Source organism: Anabrus simplex, chromosome 2 (assembly GCF_040414725.1).
Source record: "Anabrus simplex isolate iqAnaSimp1 chromosome 2, ASM4041472v1, whole genome shotgun sequence".
Lineage (NCBI taxonomy): Eukaryota > Metazoa > Arthropoda > Insecta > Orthoptera > Tettigoniidae > Anabrus > Anabrus simplex.
The window spans coordinates 643,809,488-643,831,422 of record NC_090266.1 but is presented as its reverse complement, the minus strand read 5'-3'; the positions used below and the strand labels follow the sequence as shown (position 1 = coordinate 643,831,422).

General features: G+C 40.5%; 1 protein-coding gene across 1 annotated transcript in view; it reads right to left on the bottom strand.

The window, feature by feature from the left end:
* The window catches only part of LOC136863623 (KICSTOR complex protein SZT2), an 874,751-nt gene extending 856,836 nt beyond the window's left edge, over positions 1 to 17,915 (bottom strand). Inside the window, 3 exon segments of the mRNA XM_068226020.1 lie at positions 9,670 to 9,852; positions 17,467 to 17,601; positions 17,715 to 17,915. Of these exon segments, the coding sequence (XP_068082121.1) occupies positions 9,670 to 9,852; positions 17,467 to 17,601; positions 17,715 to 17,738 (342 nt within the window). The 5' untranslated portion in view covers positions 17,739 to 17,915.
* Between the last annotated feature and the right edge of the window lie 4,020 nt (positions 17,916 to 21,935).

The window sequence follows — 21,935 nt, the reverse complement described above, 5'->3', positions numbered from 1 at the left end:
CTTTAAAAAAAAAAAAAAAACTTAGAAAAATTTTCTTGAATTTTTTTTTTCAAAGTCTTCTGTGTCACCCCTTGAAAGGACATTGGGGTGGGGAGGAGGTCTGTACCAGGAGGTACACCTCTAACCCGTACATTTAAATATTGCGCCCAAAAGAACTCCTCTTCTGGAGGAACAGTGAACTTGAAACTACATCTACTCAGAAGATGTCACCACAGAAATCTAATGAAATTTTGTTATTTTGAAGTTTCATGTACTGTATGAAATTCTCCGCGTTTTGTTTACCATTTATCAAGAAGTTTGGACCTTCTGCAACAGATGTCACTACAAGAACTATGATCATGCACTCTGGTGCGAAGTGGATGAACTTTGATTTAAAGAAGTTTTGTATTCAACTAAATTATGTTCATTCATTTTTGGGTTGGCAACATTGATCTTTTCCTTCCGCCAGCTTTGAATTTGACCATCCCTAATTTCTGTAATTAGTTTTCGGCCTATCACAGGCTTCTTCTTCGATTTTGTGAGTAACTTTAAGGTAACCAATAAAGTAAGAGAGTGTGGCTTGATTATTCATGAAAGGTCTCGAACCTTTCCCAAGGGTTTATAAACTGCGGATTTTCACGTCACTTGGCAATTTGATCGTCATCTAACTTAGTGCGTGTGTCAAGCAGGAGGTGCCTCTTTCATCAGACAGCAGTTCTTCAGCAAGGTAATGACCGTTTAACACCTTTATTTCTTGCTAGCTCCGCAGTTTAACCCGAGGGATAGGTCCGAAACTTTAACGATGTAACCTACTTTTCTGTAAATGTAACTTCTGCCGGCTTATGTTATAACTTCATAAATCTTTAACTGTGAATCGGGGATAGAGAGTGATATACCGTCTTGAGCTCCCCTTCATAATGGTTTGAGGTGACTACGTTTTGTAACTGGTTTTCTTCCTTTTTGTAATGTCTTTAATTTCTTCTTATATGAGTCACCTCCATAGTTTGGGAATAGCCCGTTTCATCGGCCTAGTGCCCTTTAGGTTTTAAGTGTTCAAAATTAGGAGCGCAAGCATTCGCCTCCTTTCATTTGTGTTTTGGGCCATTTACTTAACCTGCTCTTTTCCGCTACGGCCCAATAGGTTGGGTACTAGATACCCCCGTTTCGAATGGTAAAGTTGCGCCTTGATGGCAAGTGATTGTATTTTCTGATATCGCCTTGGAGAGGCTTGGAAAACGGAGAGCACGTTAGCTTTTTTTCAAGTGCTGTAAAAGTGCCTCTAGGAGGCTTGATTTTGTAAATTACGGAGCTAGTGCTCCATTGTATTGAGGGATTTCTGCCCTTGTATCTTCTTCTTCTTGTCGTTTGGGCCTACTGAGGACCACGGGGCTCGTTTCGACTCCTTGTATGGAAATTGTTTTTTCTTTGCCCAGAAAGCTTTCATCTTCTGGCTGTGTGCTTGTTTCCTTTCCTCGGTCCACTTCAGTCGGGTGGTGCCTGTACTCTGCTGGTGAGAGACTCTGGAAAGACACTTTGAAAGGTTAACTGCCGGAATAATACACGATCCTGTATGGTTTGTTCTGAAATCCCCAGCTGTTCTAAGTCGGACTTCACTGTGGTGATCCATTTATTTTTGGACGCTTTCCCTCTGCCTGTAGTGGTAAAGATCTTGCTGGTAAGTCTGTAAGTACTCATACGAGTCAAATGCCCATAGAAAGTCAATCGCCTCTTCCTCATGGATGTAACTATGTTTTCTTGATGCTCATAGATCTCTTTGTTGTGCCTTATCCTGTAAGTACCATCCCCTTCTCTTATTGGTCCTAAAATCCTCCTTAGTATTTTTCGTTCCTTGAGCTCTAGCTTCCTCAGTGGACCTTTTCTGTTCATCAGAAGACACTCAGAGGCGTACAGTACGGACGGTCTTACTACTGAATTGTAATGTTGGAGTTTAAGGTTCTTAGAGAGGCACTTGGATGTATAGATGCTCTTACAGGTATGGTGGATCCTTTCCACCTTGGTGCATCTGGTGTCTATTGCTAATGTCTCATTCTCGGTTGCTGAAATCCACTCCCCTAGGTACTTCACTGCAGGAACCTTATGAATGGTGGTGTTTTCCAGTGGCATAGTAGGTGGGACTCCCTTTATGTTAGTCATGAACTCAGTTTTCTTTATATTGACCTTCAAGCCAGTTTTAGCTGCTATCGTATAGAGGCTCTGTAGCTGGTGAGTAGCTTCTTCTATGTTGTTGGCTAATAAGGTAAGGTCGTCGGCAAAGGCCAGGCAAGGTAGACTGAGATTATCTTCCTTGTAGCCAATTTGCAGTCCACCTCCTGGAGGTAATGTGGCAGCCCATTCCCTGATAATCTTCTCTAGAATGCAATTAAAGAGAATGCAAGAAATTCCATCACCTTGTCTAACTCCTGTTTGGATAGACAAACTCTCTGAGAGCTCACCTCTAAACTTTACTTTGGAGGTGGTGTTCTTCAGCGTAGCCTGGTGGTCTTCTCATCCAGGCCTAATTCCCATAAGGCGGAGAAGAGGGTCTGCCTATCTATTGAATCATATGCCTTCTGGAAGTCCACTAGTATGACTACCCATTGGTGTCCGCCACAATTCTTGTACCTCAGGATTGTCTTGAGGTTCTGTATCTGCTCTGTGCAAGATCTATTTGCGCGAAAAACAGCCTGATATTCACCTAATTGGGAATCCAGTTGACTGACCACTCTGGTTTGCAGGGCTTAGAAAAGATCTTGTACGTAACCGATATTAGAGAGATGCCTCTGTAGTTGTCGAGGTCTATCTTACCACCTTTCTTGTGTAGAGGATGGATCACCGCTGAGGTCCATTCCTCAGGTAAGGTCTCCGTTGCCCAAATATCCTCTATGATCTGATAGATGCTTTGTATGGATTGTTCGTCAGCATGTTTCCACATCTCCGCTACTATACCGTCTTCACCTGAGGCCTTGTTGTTCTTTAGGCTCTTGATAATCTCCCTTATTTCTTCAATGGTTGGCGGTGTGGAGTCTCGGTTTCTGGAAAGAGGCTCAGAGAATGTGAGTCTCTCTTTAGGTTCCTCTGCATTGAGGAGCTGTTTGAAATACCCTGCAAGAGTATTGGTACAATCCTTGTTGTTGAACTGAAGCTTCCCATCAGGTCCACGAAGATGAAGGGTGGGAGCTGTGTATTTCGTTGTCTGTTTTCTGAGTTCTCTGTACAAATCTCTTGAGTTATGCCTCTTAAAGTCCTCTTCCGCCTGTTGTATCAGAGCCTTGTTATGGTTCCTCTTAGCCTGTCGTACTATACTGGCAGTTATTTTCCTTTGAGTAAGGAAGGCCTGGTAGTTAGCCTCATTTTTGCATTGGTTCCACATGACCCAGGCTCTGCGTCTATCTTCTATAGCATGGTCACATGTAGTGGTCCACCATGGATGTTTTCCTTTGTTGGATGAGGCAGGCATGGTCTTCTGAGCAGCGTCCAGTACAGCTTTCTGTAGGTTGGGCCACCCTTGCTTCTGTGTGTTTTCTTTCAGAGTGACTTTGAAATCATAGTCTTCATCACTCAGTCGGAGGGTGTTGAATTTTGGTATTTTAGCCTTTCCGCCGACATTCAGTGGCCTCTCAGTGGTTGTAGGATGGTTTTAACCAGAGACAGGTAATGGTCCGAGTCTAAGTTAGCACCCCTTAGCACCTTTGTTGCCCTTGTATAATTTTGTGTCTTTGTAAATCTTGAGCTGAATGCTCAATAATTGTGAAGCGAGGGGCTGGAAGCCCTGATTACTAAACAGTCACTAAATTTTGGATTTTCTTGCTTTGTCTAAACTTTGTCATGGAGCTGATATGTCACTGTTATCTCACTAAGTGAAAATTTGTTAAAGTTCTGTTGTTGATTTCTGAAATCCTAAAGAAATATAACCTTGTTAAAATTTTAATCAATTCATGAATTTGTAGTTAGACCCATTCACCCCGGCACCTTGTTTCACCTCTGCTGGTCCACGGGTAACCCCGTAACAAATTTCATAAACATCAACTCGTACAACTGCTTGTATTTATCTGTGACGAGAAGATGGTTTGCTAATAGAATCCGCTTTCGCAAAATCTTCCTTAAAACGGTACAACTGCGTCTCGTGCTTCAATCTAGGATATCTGGTTTTCATAGAGTTCCATGATAAGTGAGAAAATGGTTGCTTTGGTTTCTGCTTCTTTGCACTCAACCATGTGTTAATGTTTCTTTTTTCTTCCAAGGACCAATCCTTGCTTGTTTGCTTGTTGTTTAAAGGGGCCTAACATCTAAGGCCATCGCCCTAGGACCATTCCATTCTGTTTTTCTGGGCATTGAGGACCTTCTGATGTTGATTGCTGTTTTGATGAAGGTGAGGTAGATTCTCCTGGGAGATTCGTATTCGTCGGGCACTAACTCTATTTCAGATACTGGTTCGTATTCATTAGTATCTAAAGTCTGCGTATATATTTCTGTATCAGACTCTAAAAAAAAAAACCAAACACAAACCCCACGGCACTTAACGCCCTTGAAAAGGCCTTGGCCTGCCCAGCAACCGCTTCTCAGCCCAAAGGCCTGCAAATTAAGAGGGGGCGTGTTGTCAGCACAACGCATCCCCCTCGGCCGTTATTCTGGGCTTTCAAGACTGGAGCCGCTATCTCACCGTCAGATAGCTCCTCGATTCTAATCGCATAGACCGAGTGGACCTCGAACCAGCCCTCAGGTTGAGAGAAAAATCCCTGACCTGGTCGGGAATCAAACCCGGGGTCTCCGGACGAGAGGCAGGCACGCTACCCCTACACCACGGGGACCAGCTATCAGACTCTAATATATCTACTAAATACTGAAACATTGTCCCATCTTCTTTGGCTAAAACGGAGAGCTGGAAATGATTTTCTTTAAGGTGATTATAAAACACATTCACTACATTAAGAGGGTTCATTTTTATAGGTAGAAGCTTACTTCAGACTGATCCGTACACAACTCACGATACGTCATTGCACTCGCAGTGCTGTCTCCCTCTCTTTCTCTCCCTCGCTTCTCCTTACATCGCGCCAGCAGTTCAAAATAACTTCACTCCGATCGGACACTGACGACCCCCACCCGCACATCTATACCGCCCTGTAACGCGTACAACTGCTTGTATTTATCTGTGACTGTTGAACTAGAAAATGGTTTGCAAACAGAATCCGCTTTTGCAATATCTTCCTTAAAATGGTACAACTGCGTCTCGTGCTTCAATCGAGGATATCTCAGTGGGCTCCTTCTAATGGTGTATACATCGGTTTCAAGTTTTCTTAACATTGATTGATGTTCCCTTGTAAGTTGACCACTAACATGAACCAGCATGTTTGTTTAAACATTCTGGATGATCAGGTGTTACCTTTCAGTCAACATCTGCATGATGAGTATGCCACAGATACCCCGATTTTTCGAGAAGACAACAGCAAAGCTCGTCGGGGTGGACACATATGTGACTGGTTTTATGAACACTCCCCCACCCTAACATTGTGATTGACCTACAAGATTATCTGACTTAAACCCCATTGAAAATCTGTGGGACATGTGGAACAGTGGATAAAACCAGACGACAGCATCACCGCAGCTTGAAGGAACTGTGCGATCAAATCCTTAGGGAGCAGCTTAACCTGGATGCTACATACCTGCACAACCTTTTGGACTCACCTCCTAACTGAATCCAGGCAGTTATCGGTTATCAAGTCCAGAGGCAGAGTTACAATTCAATGATGCTCGTAATGACTTCACGGGTGGACTAACTTTTTGTCCGGTGAGCTTATGATATGGTGCACTTTTTTGATAATTTTTTACCTGCTCTTTTGTAAATTATAGCAAAATTCATATGATACCACACTCAGCATTGGGAGTAGGCTAGAAATAAAGCATGCTGTGGTTCCAGCCTGGAGTTTAACAATGTCACATTTGAGTGGTTATACATATGATAACAATGACATTTACAATCAGATGCAAAAGTTGAAAACTAGAAAAGCGGCTGGAATTGATAAGATTTTTGGGGATATACTAAAAACAATGGGTTGGGATATAGTACCACATCTGAAGTACTTATTTGATTATTGTTTGGTTGAACGAGCTATACCAAATGAATGGAGAGTATAGTAGCTCCTGTGTATAAAGGAAAAAGCTGAAAATTACAGGCCAGTAAGTTTGACATGCATTGTATATAAGCTTTGGGAAGGCATTCTTTCTGATTATATTAGACATGTTTGCAAAATTAATAACTGGTTCGATAGAAGGCAATTTGATTTTAGGAATGGTTATTCCACTGAAGCTCAACTTGTAGGATTCTAGCAAGATATAGCAGATATCTTGGATTCAGGAGGTCAAATGGACTGTATCGCGATTGACCTGTCTAAAGCATTTGATAGGGTGGATCATGGGAGACTACTGGCAAAAATGAGTGCAATTGGTTTTCTTTAATTCAGAGATATCAGTTAGTTGTAAATTTTCGCCTTATGAATTTTTATATCTGACAGATTGACAGAAGTAGGATAATCATATGATATACTATTACTATTTTGATAAGAAGAATAAACATATGAAAAGTGTTTAGCAAAAAGATTGACAATATTTTCTCCAGTATCTTCTGTAACTTCATTAAGATGCATTGTTGAAGGAATATTATTACATGACCTTTTAGAACTTAGATATTGCCAGAATTTCTGTGGACTGGAAGTAATACTTTGTTCACAATTGGAGACATAGTTTGTATAGCAAGATTTGGATTCAGACTTGCATTCATTTCTTAATTTTGCGAAATGCTGATACTCATTATTGAGATCTGATATTTTGTACCACATGTGTGCTTCCTTCTTTTCAATAATCAGTTAACTTCAATTTATGATTACACCATTCTGGGAATTTGGGAGTCTTAAAATTCCATGTAGGGAATTCGAAATTTCTCTAGACTCTACAAATATCAGAATATACGAACTGGCTGGTCAATCTTTATCCAACCATAAGCCAGCAACAGAATACGAAGAGCAGCAATAATAACCAACAATGCAAGTACAGTTTAATATCTTGCCAAAGAAATACCATATACAGTAGAAACTCGATAATTCAAAATCGGTTAATTTAAAATCTCGCCTAATTCGAAGCAGCTCTCGTTCCCGGAAACATGAGGTACAGTTTTGCATGTTGTTTAAATTGTTTAATTCGAAATACGGATGATTCGTAATTCGAAGAACAATGTCGGTCCCGTTACCAAAATTCAGACTTTTAATTCGAAACTGCCTTTATATTTAAAAAAAAAAAAGTATTTTACAGAGTAACTTAAATTCAAAATTACTCTGTGTCATGAAGGAATGCATCTTAAGGAATGTGTAGGGATAACTTTCCGCACTTTCACCCACTTCGGCATGTCAACAGTGTGCTTCATATCTGCTAAGTTCGAGTGGAATCGTATTTTTTTTGTATTTGGTGTTTTAAGGAACGCCACAATATCACGGAGCAGACAGTGTGCGGAGAGGTAGAATCCGTAAACAATGGCGATGCCAACAGTTGGCGAAAAAGCGTGGCTTATATAATCAATTCGTACGCACCAAACAATATTGTCAATGCCGATGAAACTGCATTGTTTGTTTGTTTTATTTGTTTAAATGCCAAGGCCAAACGGACTTATGGTTTTAAAGGAGAGAATTGCCATGCCAGCCGGGAAATGTACTGTGTTGGTATGCAGTGCACACGGAAGCGAGAGACTTCCTTCCCCCGGCATAGGAAAGTTCGAAAAGCCATGATGTTTTAGGGGCATCAGGCACTTTCTCTGCAAGTACAAGGCATCTAAAAATACAAACAGTACTGTAATCCAAAGGATAAAACATTTGTACAGGGGAGCCAGCATAATTTGTCCTCGTTTTTGAATCACCTTTTTTTTCCCTTTCATTGCATGAGGTTATGTTTGCCATTGCTTTTTAGTGTTTTCCATGGCATTTGAAATGTTTAAACTGAGAATCAACGTGACTGCATGCATTAATGGGTCTTAGAAGTGCCATGGCGGGAAATCGTACAAGTACATTCACTGTACTGTTGTTGTAATGCGGACGGAATCGAGAGGCTTTCTCCTCTCGTCATAGGAAAATTCGATAAGTCGCGACGTTTTAAGGGCATCGGGTATTTTCCGTGCAAGTACAACACATCTAAAATGCATACAGTACAGTAATCCAATGAATAAAGCACTTGCACAGGGGAGCCAGTATAGATTTCTCCTTGTCTTTGAATCATGTTTTCTTTCTTTTGATTTCATTGCCTGAGGTTATGTTTGCCAGAGAGTTATCCAAGTGCATTATTTGAATATTGTAAATGCACCTTGTTGGATACATTATGGAAATAGTTTTTTTCCATGGCATTTGAGAGGTTTAAACTGTGAATCAAGGTTAATTGCATGCAGTAACGGGTCTTAGTATATATTGTGACGCCGCAAGGGTTGGCATTTCCGAATTATGTGTTGGCGGTTAATTCGAAATCACGTAATTCGAAGTCAGATTTTTGTGTCATAACGATTTTGAATTAATGAGGTTTTACTGTAACAACTTCAACACACTTTTCCTTAGCTAAATTTACAAGGCTATTTTATAATTTAAAGAAATTATCACCTTTGTGATAGGTGCATTGGATCTTTATGTGTTATACAAAATACCCTGTTTAGTACCTAGAACTATAGGAATGTAACATCAGCAAAAAGTACAACTCTGTACATAACCTGTCTTTATATGTATTCTATCAAAAAAATGACAGGTATTTAAACAAAGAAGGAATATTATTTCCTATTTTCTCCAACCCAAAATAAACAAAGCTAACTTAACCTACATAACTTACCAACACCAACATAACTCAAGGTAATTTTATGTTTTAAATACCACTAATCTTCCCAGCTTCATCAGAAGGGGCCATTTCGACAGATCTTCAATCTTGACGTAGAAAGAGTAGGATAATGAGGAAGGCTGGACAAATATAGGAAGACGTAAGAGACAAAGATAAATAAGAGGTGGTAAGAGACAAAGAACATAGGTGTAATGTGATAAACACAATGACAGGTCAGTGTCGGAAGAGGGAGCAGCAGAAAAGACTCAAGGACAAATATGAATGGATGAAAACCATAACGGTATAAGTGACATTTAAAAAAAAAATTAGTTAAGTGCAGGATGTAACTCCACGAGGATGTATCTTTTCACCAGCAAAGAGATAAAAGTGATAGCGGTAATATTCTGCACTCTAGTGATGGGTGGTACAACTACAAATACCATGCCTTATATGAGTATTAAGATGTTTAAATGCCTTTTTCTCTGAATGACAAAAATGCTACTTATAGGCTACCGTTATGGTTTTCATCCATTCACAATGAAAACACAAAAGGACAGGAAATCTCCACTTCAAGCATTACCTCTCAACATAGATGGCCTCTCTTCTCATCAATCTCTGCTCTACATCTGTCGAAAAGGCTCCTGAAAATAGCTTCTTGCAGATTTTGTTTGGTGTATTCATAATTTTTAACAAGTTAATGTCTATTTATTGTTTTCATACAAGCTCTACCTCTTCTCATAGGTATTGGGCAGAACTGATATAATATCAAACACATCAGATATGAAAATGATGACATAGATCAGTAATTTGTATACTAATGATTAATGTGAATAACTTAGTTTCTTAAAAACTCACCACAGCAGAAAGAGATGGACTCATATCTAGACAGTACACTATACGGTATTTGTGAGTAAGAAAGATAACCGATGAATGTGAAGTCACCAGGTACTTGTACATATGACTAGATTCAATTTTCCAATCTGATGGTGGATGATTTGGTATCACAGAAATTACTGTCAGTTCGCCCTGGCAATCCTCCTGTAAGATCAAATAAAAACAATGTCACTCAATTTATTATAGGATCTACTACATCCTATCAGAGTTGGGAAGTAAACGAGTAAAAGTATTCAACCGAGCAAGTTGGCTGTGCGGTTAGGGGTGCGAAGCTGTGAGCTGCATTCAGGAGACAGCAGGTTCCAACCACACTGTTGGCAGCCCTGAAGATAGTTTTCAGTCTTCTCATTTTCACACCAGGCAAATGCTGGGGCTGTACCTTAATTAACGCCACGGACACTTCCTTCCCACTCCCAGCCCTTTCCTCACTCATTGTCGCCATAAGATCTATCTGTGTCGGTGCGAAGTAAAGCAAATTGTAAAAAAGATTTTAAAAAGTAAAATACTTGGAACGATTACATTCTTAGTCATTTATACTTGTAGTCGTTACTTTTTACAAAATGTAACTTTTACTTGTAATTTATTTCTTGAAATAAAATTGTAATCCTTACATTCCAGTGGTCATAATTCTTGTAATTGATATTAATCGCTTGGAAGCAGAAACAAGAAAAAAATGAGTTTTGGTGAAGATAACTTTTTCAGTTCTACTAGAAGCAGAACCAGCAGCTTTACCAGTTCTGGATGAGGTACTTACATATTTCTCCAGTACTTTCAAAGGTATTCCACCAATGCACCTCAATTTAAACACAGGTATACACACCTGTAAGCATCTTTTCAATGAATGCAAAACTGTACTTCCCCCTTAAAACATCTAGGATTAATGATGAGAATTTCAAATGCAAAAAATTAACTAAAATAAAACTGATGAATTTTTTTTTGAAAATTTCAAGGTAGGCTAGTCTCACCTACTGATGATAGCCACTTAATGCCTCTATGCTAAAGAAAACACACACAAAAAATGAAGTAATATATCTCTTTTCCGTACAAGCTTTTGTATTATTCCAGCCCCAAACAAAGAAAAAGCAGTGATTTTCTTACTTACTTTACTCTGTAAAGTAATCATAATTGTAATTTTACTGATTACTTGTTGATAAAGTAATCTGTACCAGTAATTAATTGTAATTGAGTAAAATATTTCTCAAGTAACTATAATCGAGCCCAACTACTTTTATCTTGTACTCTTCCCATCACTGCAATATTAATTAAGAAATGACTAAATGCAATTAATACAGTATTCTATAAATATACCAAGCACGTTCTTTTTATGAGACATATTTAATAAATCTCCAAATAACTGTATGAACATTCCCAGGAACTCTAAAATGTAATAGACTTCCAGAACACTTCAAATGGTTCATGTTTGTGGGTTACTGTAGTCACGTCCTAGTTCGTGAACCATGGGTAACGGCTGAGTGGCCTAGTAAGTGGTCCTGAGAGTCGGGATACCAGTTGCTATGGAATGGGAGTGGGCATCTCGGACATATTCTGAGTCATGACCCTCCTTGTGCTCAGGCGGCTAGGACTATACAATTCACCGGTGGTCCATAACCCGTTAGAGGAGATATCCTCACTTGGACTATGTGCAAGTAGGGTAACATCCTGCTTCACGAATTTACCGAGCTCAGAACATTTTAAGCCTCAGACCTATGGGAGTAACGGAGTCCCACTCCCATCTGATAGGCGAGGGACTCCTTGGAAACAACTTGGCGAACTAAATGAAATTCGATGGGGAGCTATCAGTATTAATGTGGCTTATGGAAGAAAGAAAGTAGAACTGGCTGAGTCAGCAAAGAGGATGCATTTGGATGTGCTAGGAGTAAGTGATATTTGGGTAAGGGGAGATAACGAGGAAGAGATACGAGATTATAAAGTGTACTTGACGGGTGTTAGAAAGGGAAGGGCAGAGTCTGGGGTAGGGCTCTTTATCAGGAATACCATTGCAAGCAACATAGTTTCTGTTAGGCACGTAAATGAGCGAATGATGTGGGTAGAATTGTCAGTTGGAGGAATTAGGACTAGAATTGTCTCCATGTATTCACCATGTGTGGGTGCAGATGAGGATGAAGTTGACAAGTTTTATGAGGCATTGAGTGACAGCGTGGGCAGGGTCAACAGCAAGGACAGAATAGTGCTAATGGGCGATTTCAATGCGAGAGTTGGGAATAGAACTGAAGGATACGAAAGGTGATTGGTAAATGTGGGGAAGATATGGAAGCTAATGGAAATGGGAAGCGTTTGCTGGACTTCTGTGCTAGTATGGGTTTAGTTGTTACGAATACATTCTTCACTGCTACACATGGGAGGCTAGGGGTACCAGAACCATAATAGACTATATCTTAACAGACTTCGAATTCACGAAATCTGTTAGGAATGTACGATTTTTCCGCGGATTTTTCGATGATACAGACCACTATCTGATCTGTAGTGAACTAAGTATCTCTAGGCCTAGGACAGAGAAAGTGAAATCTGTCTGCAAACGAATAAGGGTAGAAAATCTCCAGGACGAGGAAATTAGACAGAAGTACATGGATATGATTAGTGAGAAGTTTCAAACAGTAGACAGTAAGCAGGTTCAGGATATAGAAAGTGAATGGGTGGCATACAGGGATGCTGTAATAGAAACAACAAGGGAATGCCTAGGAACAACTGTGTAAAGATGGGCAAAGGCGAACATCTTGGTGGAATGATGAAGTGAGAGCAGCTTGTAAACGTAAAAAGAAGGCTTATCAGAAATGGCTCCAAACAAGGGCCGAGGCAGACAGGGATTTGTACGTAGATGAAAGAAAAGGACCGAAACAAATAGTCGTTGAATCCAAAAAGAAGTCATGGAAAGATTTTGGTAACAACCTGGAAAGGCTAGGTCAAGCAGCAGGGAAACCTTTCTGGACAGTAATAAAGAATCTTAGGAAGGGAGGGAAAATGGAAATGAACAGTGTTTTGAGTAATTCAGGTGAACTCATAATAGATCCCAGGGAATCACTGGAGAGGTGGAGGGAATATTTTGAACATCTTCTCAATGTAAAAGGAAATCATCCTGGTGGTGTTGCGAACAGCCAAGCTCCTGGGGAGGAGGAAAATGATGTTGGTGAAATTATGCTTGAGGAAGTGGAAAGGATGGTAAATAAACTCCATTGTCATAAAGCAGCAGGAATAGATGAAATTAGACCTGAAATGGTGAAGTATAGTGGGAAGGCAGGGATGAAATCAATGGCTTCATAGAGTAGTAAAATTAGCAGTAATTGCACCTATCTATAAGCAAGGGAACAGGAAGGATTGCAACAACTATCGAGGTATCTCATTGATTAGTATACCAGGCAAAGTATTCACTGGCATCTTGGAAGGGAGGGTGCGATCAGTCGTTGAGAGGAAGTTGGATGAAACCCAGTGTGTTTTCAGACCACAGAGAGGCTGTCAGGATCAGATTTTCAGTATGCGCCAGGTAACTGAAAAATGCTACGAGGAATAGGCAGTTGTGTTTATGTTTCGTAGATCTAGAGAAAGCATATGACAGGGTACCGAGGGAAAAGATGTTCGCTATAATAGGGGACTCAGTCAGAATTGATGGTAGAATCAGTTCTTGGTTCAGGGTACTTGCGGGGGTTAGACAAGGCTGTAATCTTTGACATTTGCTGTTCGTAATTTACATGGATCATCTGCTGAAAGGTATAAAATGGCAGGGAGGGACTCAGTTAAGTGGAAATCTAATAAGCAGTCTGGCCTATGCTGACGACTTGGTCTTAATGGCAGATTGTGCCGTAAGCCTGCAGTGTAATATCTTGGAACTTGAAAATAGGTGCAATGTGTATGGTATGAAAATTAGCCTCTCGAAGACTAAACTGATGTCAGTAGGGAAGAAATTCAACAGAACTAAATGTCAGACTGGTGATACAAAGCTAGAACAGGTCGATAATTTCAAGTATTTAGGTTGTGTGTTCTCCCAGGATGGTAATATATTAAGCGAGATTGAATCAAGGTGTCATTAAAAGCTAATGCAGTAAGCTCGCAGTTGCGATCAACAGTATTCTGTAAGAAGGAAGTCAGCTCCCAGACGTAACTATCTTTACATTGGTCTGTTTTCAGACCAACTTTGCTTTACGGGAGCGAAAGCTGGGTGGACTCAGGATATCTTATTCATAAGTTAGAAGTAAGAGACATGAAAGTAGCAAGAATGATTGCTGGTACAAACAGGTGGGAACAATGGCAGGATGGTACTCGGAATGGGGAGGTAAAGGCTAATTTAGGAATGAACTCGATGGATGAAGCTGTACGCATAAACCGGCTTCGGTGGTGGGGTCATGTGAGGCGAATGGAGGAGGATAGGTTACCTAGGAGAATAATGAACTCTGCTGTGGAGGGTAAGAGAAGCAGAGGTAGACCAAGATGACGATGGTTAGACTTGGTTTCTAACGATTTAAAGATAAGAGGTATAGAACTAAATGAGGCCACAACACTAGTTGCAAATCGAGGATTGTGGCGACGTTTAGTAGATTCACAGAGGCTTGCAGACTGAACGCTGAAAGGCATAACAGTCTATAATGATAATGTATGTATGTACACTTCAAAAATTTGCCCTCATACTTTGTATTTATTTTGAATTAGGTTATCAGAAGTCAAAAATGGTTCAGTCCAATTTTTATCTATCAGTCATCATGGCAAAACAAGCTTGACAGAATTCCTTGAAATGTGGCATTTAACTTCAGGGATTTCCTGAGAGTAGTCCGGTTCCATGGATAAATCGTTAGCATGTTCGCCTTTGATTGCAGGGGTCCCGGATTCGATTCCCGGCAGGGTCGGGAATTTTAACCATAATTGGTTAATTTCCCTGGCATGGGGGCTGGGTGTATGTGTGGTCTTCATTCACGCATGTCGCCTACGGACGTCAAATCGAAAGACCTGCACCTGGCAAGCCGAACATGTCCTCGACACTCCCGGCACTAAAAGCTATACGCCATTCCATTTTTCCTGAGAGTACTACAGGCTACATAGTATTTGATTAGCACTCGGTAGCAAAGAAAAATTAAGGGGATCAGAGCAGAAAGTTACAAATTTCTATGTTAATAATAGCATTATCGAAAAGCTGTAAACGATAACAGTTGTGTAAAATATAATTCCCAATTTTTAAAATTTTATGTATGGTACTTTTTACCTCGAATAATAACATAGCTATTCACAATTAGTACATTTTCCCAAACATCCAAATATCTCCAGAAATATTAATTCTATTTTTAAAAATGTGTACATAACACCAATATAGAAAACCTATTTTTCAGTTTCCTTTTAATGTCTGATTTTTACTGTATGTGCTATAAGATTGGAGATAATTACGAAGTTAGGTTTTTACTGCCAAGTCCATCAAAGGCGAGCATCACCGACATGGAAGTATTGCTCAGTTGTCATAATAACGAAGTAGCCATTGGTGGTGGTGATTGATTTTTTTTAACAGAAAACCTCATGATCATTATTCCTCATTGATCGGGAAGATAACAAAACCTATCAAAATGGGAATAAAATACAAAGGTACAATCACTTGAAGAAATAGGGAGAAAACAAATCACAAAAGAGGGAATTGGGAGCCTAGGCTTTAAATGTTTTAATATAACTGAGCTGCAAGAAAATAAAGTGATAGCCTACAATTTTCAAAGTCCTTAAAACTTATCAACAAAAACATTGCACTGATCGACTACTGTTGTTAGTTGAGGTGTGCTCTCCCTCCTCTGCTGCCATAATTATACAAAAACTACCCCAGTTTCTTCTCTTTATTTTTACAATTTGCCTTTCGTTGCACTGACACAGATAGATCTTATGGCGATGTTGGGATGAGATAGGGCTAGAAGTAAGAAGGTAGTGACCGTATCCTTGATAAAGATACAGATCCAGCATTTGTCTACTGTGAAAATGGGAAACAATGGAAAACCATCTTCAGGGCTGCCGACAGAGTGGTTCAATCCCACTATCTCCCGAATACAAGCTGACAGCTACGTGACCCAAGCCACACAGCCACTCGTTTGGTCAACAGTGACAGCTAGTCTACAATGAAGTAACTTGTAGGGTGGTCTATTTTACAAGGAAACATTGTATCATTCTGCCACTGACCGACTTCCGGCTCTCTCAACTGCAGCATGGAAAGCCACATCACAAAACATCCCAGCAGTAGTTGCTTTTGAGAACTGTACTGGTGTGTGTGTGCAACTGTTGCTTAAGTGTATTAAGTAATCGATTGGAAAAGTATTTGTTTGAACAGCAAACTTACTTGGTGGAATGGCAAGTAAAAAGAAATATAACTAAAGCAGACACGTTTGGAGATTTGTTCATAAATATCCTGATCCTACCATAACTACACAATCTTGCATTTCGATGTTGATGAAAAAGTGCCAAAAAACAGGTTCAGTTTGTGGTGTACAGAGGAAGCATAAAAGACTTGTTCAACTGAAGATAAAGATGGGGATATTCGGACGCTGTTCAAAGCAAGTCTCAGAAAGCACTTAATCATCTAGCATAGGTAAGAAACATATCCATGGGGTCAGCCCACAAAGCGACCAGACTTCTGAGATTTCAGTCCATCGGTTATTGTAGTGTTATGTAGCTTGCCCACGTACACCCATGCAGTACTGCAGTACACTCGGTGTATCAAAATTCACCCGACTAAGACCTGTATACGTACTAACAAAAGAAGACTATCTAATACAAGAGATCAGAAATATAATCCTTCTACTTTCAACGCACGCCTTTCAGCAAACACTAAGAAGATGAGAACAAAAAAGGAGTGATATATGGTGGGAAATTTACAGCACTGGCGCGTTGACGAAAAGGGACTAGACCAAGTCAAACTACGAATTGAGACATGTGGTCACCAGGTTTGCATGTCATGGTTTCCATCATGCAGTCTGCATCAATAGGAGATTCCGTGAACCGTGTGATTCATGTATGTGTGAACTGTGTGGTAAGAGTTGTGGAAGATACCACTTGCAGTTTTGTAAAAAGAGATCAAAGTCATTGTGTGACTATGCCAAACAAACATAATGCACATTATGTGCACTTCTTAATTATTATTACTTCTGAGATTTCAACCATATAAAATAAGATATGGGCGGGAACTTCACCAGACTGATTTTGCCGGTAAAATGAGATTCAACCAATTCAACCCTTTTAATACTTGTTTTCACTAAAACACAGTAATGTACACTATTCATTATTCGCACATGTTTCGAGAAAATTATACCATTCTCTTCACCAGCAATATCCAAAGAACCTGCAAAACATCCTTAATTTCTAGGCCCCAAAACAAAAATTACAATTAGTCAATGTGTGTTGTTGCATGTCTAAAACCTTAACGTTAAAATACATTCTCTTTAATGGTGCTATTTTCGGGATATAGGCCCAATTCCTTAAATGCTGATGCGCCCGTTCTTGAAATTAATGTACGAGAAATAAGTTAACGACTTGTTTAGGTAGTGCTAGTTTATCACGATAACAGTGAAAAATATTTCATCAATATTTTTAAGGGAATCTACAGATTTTAATTTATTTCAGGGACAAAAGCTTGCTTTCACACACGTAGCCAACACAGTAATGTTCACACCCTGTTTCGCCAAAATAATACATTTACATATTACATCAGTTTGGTTAGGGTTGTCACGCAATTATTCTCTACATCAATTATTCTTACACCAATTTGCAAACAACCGCGGTTAAGCTTACCAGAGAATTCCGCAGAGGTATTGTTATACTCGTGTTCAGGTGCTCTAGAAACCACTGTGCTCTGACACTCCGAGAAATCCTACATTCTTTCTTCATTAACAAGTATATCGCTTCAGCTTCCAGCACATCCATGTCCTCAGAAAAAGAAAAGCAGCTTTAGAAAATGGGTTGAGTGCTAAGATGTTTTTCTACAAATCTAGGTAAAAATGCAGTATTTCAATATATTTTAAGCTTTAAGAATATTTTACTTCGCCTTCATCAGAAGTTTCCATAGCTGTATCGAGCGTTTCCCACACAATGACAACTCAAAACCGTCCGCTATAACGAAACTTTACACCTTCATAAACAACTACATTGCCTTATTATGACCAATTACCCCTACTGCAAGGAGTTAGTGTCCTATAAATGATTTAACACTCCGACATGAAACATAAACAAACAGAGCCATATTGCATCAACTTCAACAAATCTTACGTCAATCACGTTGTCTTAAGCAAAGAATATATACATACAAAGAGTAGACTAGTCTATACAAAATAAAATTGTATTGTGATGAAGGCGGATTTGAAGATGTCTTCTAAAACAGAAGCTGCAGTATCCAATTCATGTTCCATTATTTTGTGGTTTAAGTCCATGATTTTATCGTTGCTTTGCAGGAGGACATTCTCATTAAGTTTACCTCGGTGGCAAATGGTACACTAAAATACATTATTGTCAAGCACTAAATATTAAATTAACAAGAGAATAAAATTTTCCTATAATACAATATTATATAATTTACGCTAACAATTTTCTCTATTAAACACACAGCTCATCCTTAATAAATTTACATTGTTTACAAAATTCTACTTATAATATCTCCTGTACTACTTACAAATATAGTCATCTGATGTACAGTATGTGGAATTACTTCAAATGATACTGTACAACTGGTATAAGATTAAAATTGACATTGCATTTATTTACTTTTTCTTTTCTTTACCCATTCTGGAACCTAAGTAGCATAACGACCTGCTGCATCTTAACCAGAGCCCCTTTTACCACCACTTTTCAGAGTTCCTGAAGGGCCTTCACAGCTACCGTAGCGGTCCCAGGGCCCTCGAAGTCCCCACTGTACTTCACCCCTACAGGCAGTCCCCTACTTTGGCTGTCCAAAATCCTTAGACCAGGGGATGGAATTAATTTATTCACACACATTTTTTATTTACATTAACCTGCACTGGTCAAATGCCCTCTAACATTTCATTTATTTTCTCTGTTGCTGTTTATTCTCTTTTTGAATATCTGTACAGATTTTGGAAAAGGATCAAACACTACCCCTGGTAAACTGTTCCACTCCTTCACACCCTTCCCAATGAATGAAAATTTACCCCAATCGCTTCTGCTAAAATTCCTTCTAATTTTATACTTGTGGTCAGTCTTGCCGATATAATTATTTTCCAACTGAAGCCTCTCACGGATATCTCCCCATGCTGCTTCTCCTGTATAGGCTCTATATAAACCTATAAGTCTAGTTTTCTCCCTTCTCTTACTTAAAGTTTCCCACCCTAGTTCCTTTAACATTTCTGATACACTAATCTTTCTCCTGATATCCCCTGTTACAAACATTGCTGCTTTCCTCTGCACACTATCTATTTCTTTTATTAGGTATTCTTGGTGAGGATCCCAAACATTGTTTGCATATTCCAATAATGGACGAACCATACTTAAGTAACTTTTCTCTTTTAATTCTTTATTGCATCATTTAAGTAGCCTCATTATGACATGTAACGATCTGTATGCTTTCCCAACAATGTCATCCACATGACCCTTCCAATGCAAATTACTTTCAAATCTTACACCTAAGTACACTGACTGACAGAGCAAATGCAACACCAAGAAGGAGTGGTTCGAAAGGGATGAAAGTTGGGGGAAAAACAGAGACGGCACGGACGAATAATTGATGTTTATTTCAAACCGATATGCAGGTTACACAATGCGCACGGCATCGACTCAGTAGGATGTAGGACCACCGCGAGCGGCGATGCACGCAGAAACACGTCGAGGTACAGAGTCAATAAGAGTGCGGATGGTGTCCTGAGGGATGGTTCTCCATTCTCTGTCAACCATTTGCCACAGTTGGTCGTCCGTACGAGGCTGGGGCAGAGTTTGCAAACGGCGTCCAATGAGATCCCACACGTGTTCGATTGGTGAGAGATCCGGAGAGTACGCTGGCCACGGAAGCATCTGTACACCTCGTAGAGCCTGTTGGGAGATGCGAGCAGTGTGTGGGCGGGCATTATCCTCCTGAAACAGAGCATTGGGCAGCCCCTGAAGGTACGGGAGTGCCACCGGCCGCAGCACATGCTGCACGTAGCGGTGGGCATTAAACGTGCCTTGAATACGCACTAGAGGTGACGTGGAATCATACGCAATAGCGCCCCAAACCATGATGCCGCGTTGTCTAGCGGTAGGGCGCTCCACAGTTACTGCCGGATTTGACCTTTCTCCACGCCGACGCCACACTCGTCTGCGGTGACTATCACTGACAGAACAGAAGCGTGACTCATCGGAGAACACGACGTTCCGCCATTCCCTCATCCAAGTCGCTCTAGCCCGGCACCATGCCAGGCGTGCACGTCTATGCTGTGGAGTCAATGGTAGTCTTCTGAGCGGAAGCCGGGAGTGCAGGCCTCCTTCAACCAATCGACGGGAAATTGTTCTGGTCGATATTGGAACAGCCAGGGTGTCTTGCACATGCTGAAGAATGGCGGTTGACGTGGCGTGCGGGGCTGCCACCGCTTGGTGGCGGATGCGCCGATCCTCGCGTGCTGACGTCACTCGGGCTGCGCCTGGACCCCTCGCACGTGCCACATGTCCCTGCGCCAACCATCTTCGCCAAAGGCGCTGCACCGTGGACACATCCCTATGGGTATCGGCTGCGATTTGACGAAGCGACCAACCTGCCCTTCTCAGCCCGATCACCATACCCCTCGTAAAGTCGTCTGTCTGCTGGAAATGCCTCCGTTGACGGCGGCCTGGCATTCTTAGCTATACACGTGTCCTGTGGCACACGACAACAGGTTCTACAATGACTGTTGGCTGAGAAATCACGGTACGAAGTGGGCCATTCTCCAACGCCGTGTCCCATTTATCGTTCGCTACGTGCGCAGCACAGCGGCGCATTTATACATACATACATACATATCTTTATTGCCCACCCTAGTGTACACCATCGGCTTACAGGCAATAAAGACAGACAGAGCGAAACAAAGGAAAACAAGCAATAATAACAACTACATATCTCTTAAAACTACTTAACTACATTTACTACCTCTACATCTACTCAGTATCATCCCACACGTACGCGGATAGCCAGCACACATGCAGGACGATACCGCACTACTAACTACCCAAAGCCCAACCCCTGACTACCACCTAAAAAAAAAAATAATACTTAGACTGGTCGCTGCAACAGCCCTGGCATGGAACACACGCCCACCAACCCGTCTACAGCAGCCACCAGCCTTGCCACGTGAGAACTTGTATCGTATCTCACCGACCCTCGCTGACAAACACTGTGTTCCTTTCCTTATCATGTGTTACAAGCCACCCTGGCTGAAACCAGACCCAACAGGTGGCCTGCAACACACTTCCGCTATGTACGTCACACATACTCTTGTCCCTTGTCAGCACACTACCTTCCCTATCCTTTTCATTTCCGTGCGGACATGCTCAAGTCTATCTTCTTTGGAGTGGGGTCAAGTCCCCCACCCCTCCCTCTTCCCTTGATACGTCACCCTCACCTCTCACGCACTACTCCCGCTATTTACATCTCACCTTATAAAAACTTAAGACTTAAACATCAGCTAACAACCATTTAAAATCCCTCATCAACGCACCTAAAACAATTATCTTTTTTTTTTTTACACAGACAAACTTTTTTCATTCGAAGTCCATTAGTTCACTCAGTCTTCTCCACCTACCGCACCACACTTCATATATCAAACCGACTCACCTTATTAAGCTTCAGACTTAAACATCAACTAACAATCATTTTATATCGCACTTAAAACAATTTGACTTTTTTTTTTAAACATTTCACTTACACACAAACAAACAGTTTCCATTCCAAATCCATTAGTTCACTCCGTCTTCTCAGTCTACAACACCTCAATTACATCAAACTGTTAGATGCCATTTCTTCCATCCTATTAAACTTAATACATAAACATCAAGAATCCCTCAATTTTACACCCCTCATCAAGGCATCTACACCATTTAAATTCTTTTTAAAAGAATTTTTTTGACCTACTTTCATAATTTCCATACTGCCAACATTTTCTCCTTAACTACATTCCCACTTAATCTATCACAATTCTATCACATATACCTTCTTTATACTCCCTCCTCACACAAATACACTTAAACAATCCATTTTTTTTCACTCCTCATTTACACACCAACAGACAGTACTCCATTCCAAGTCC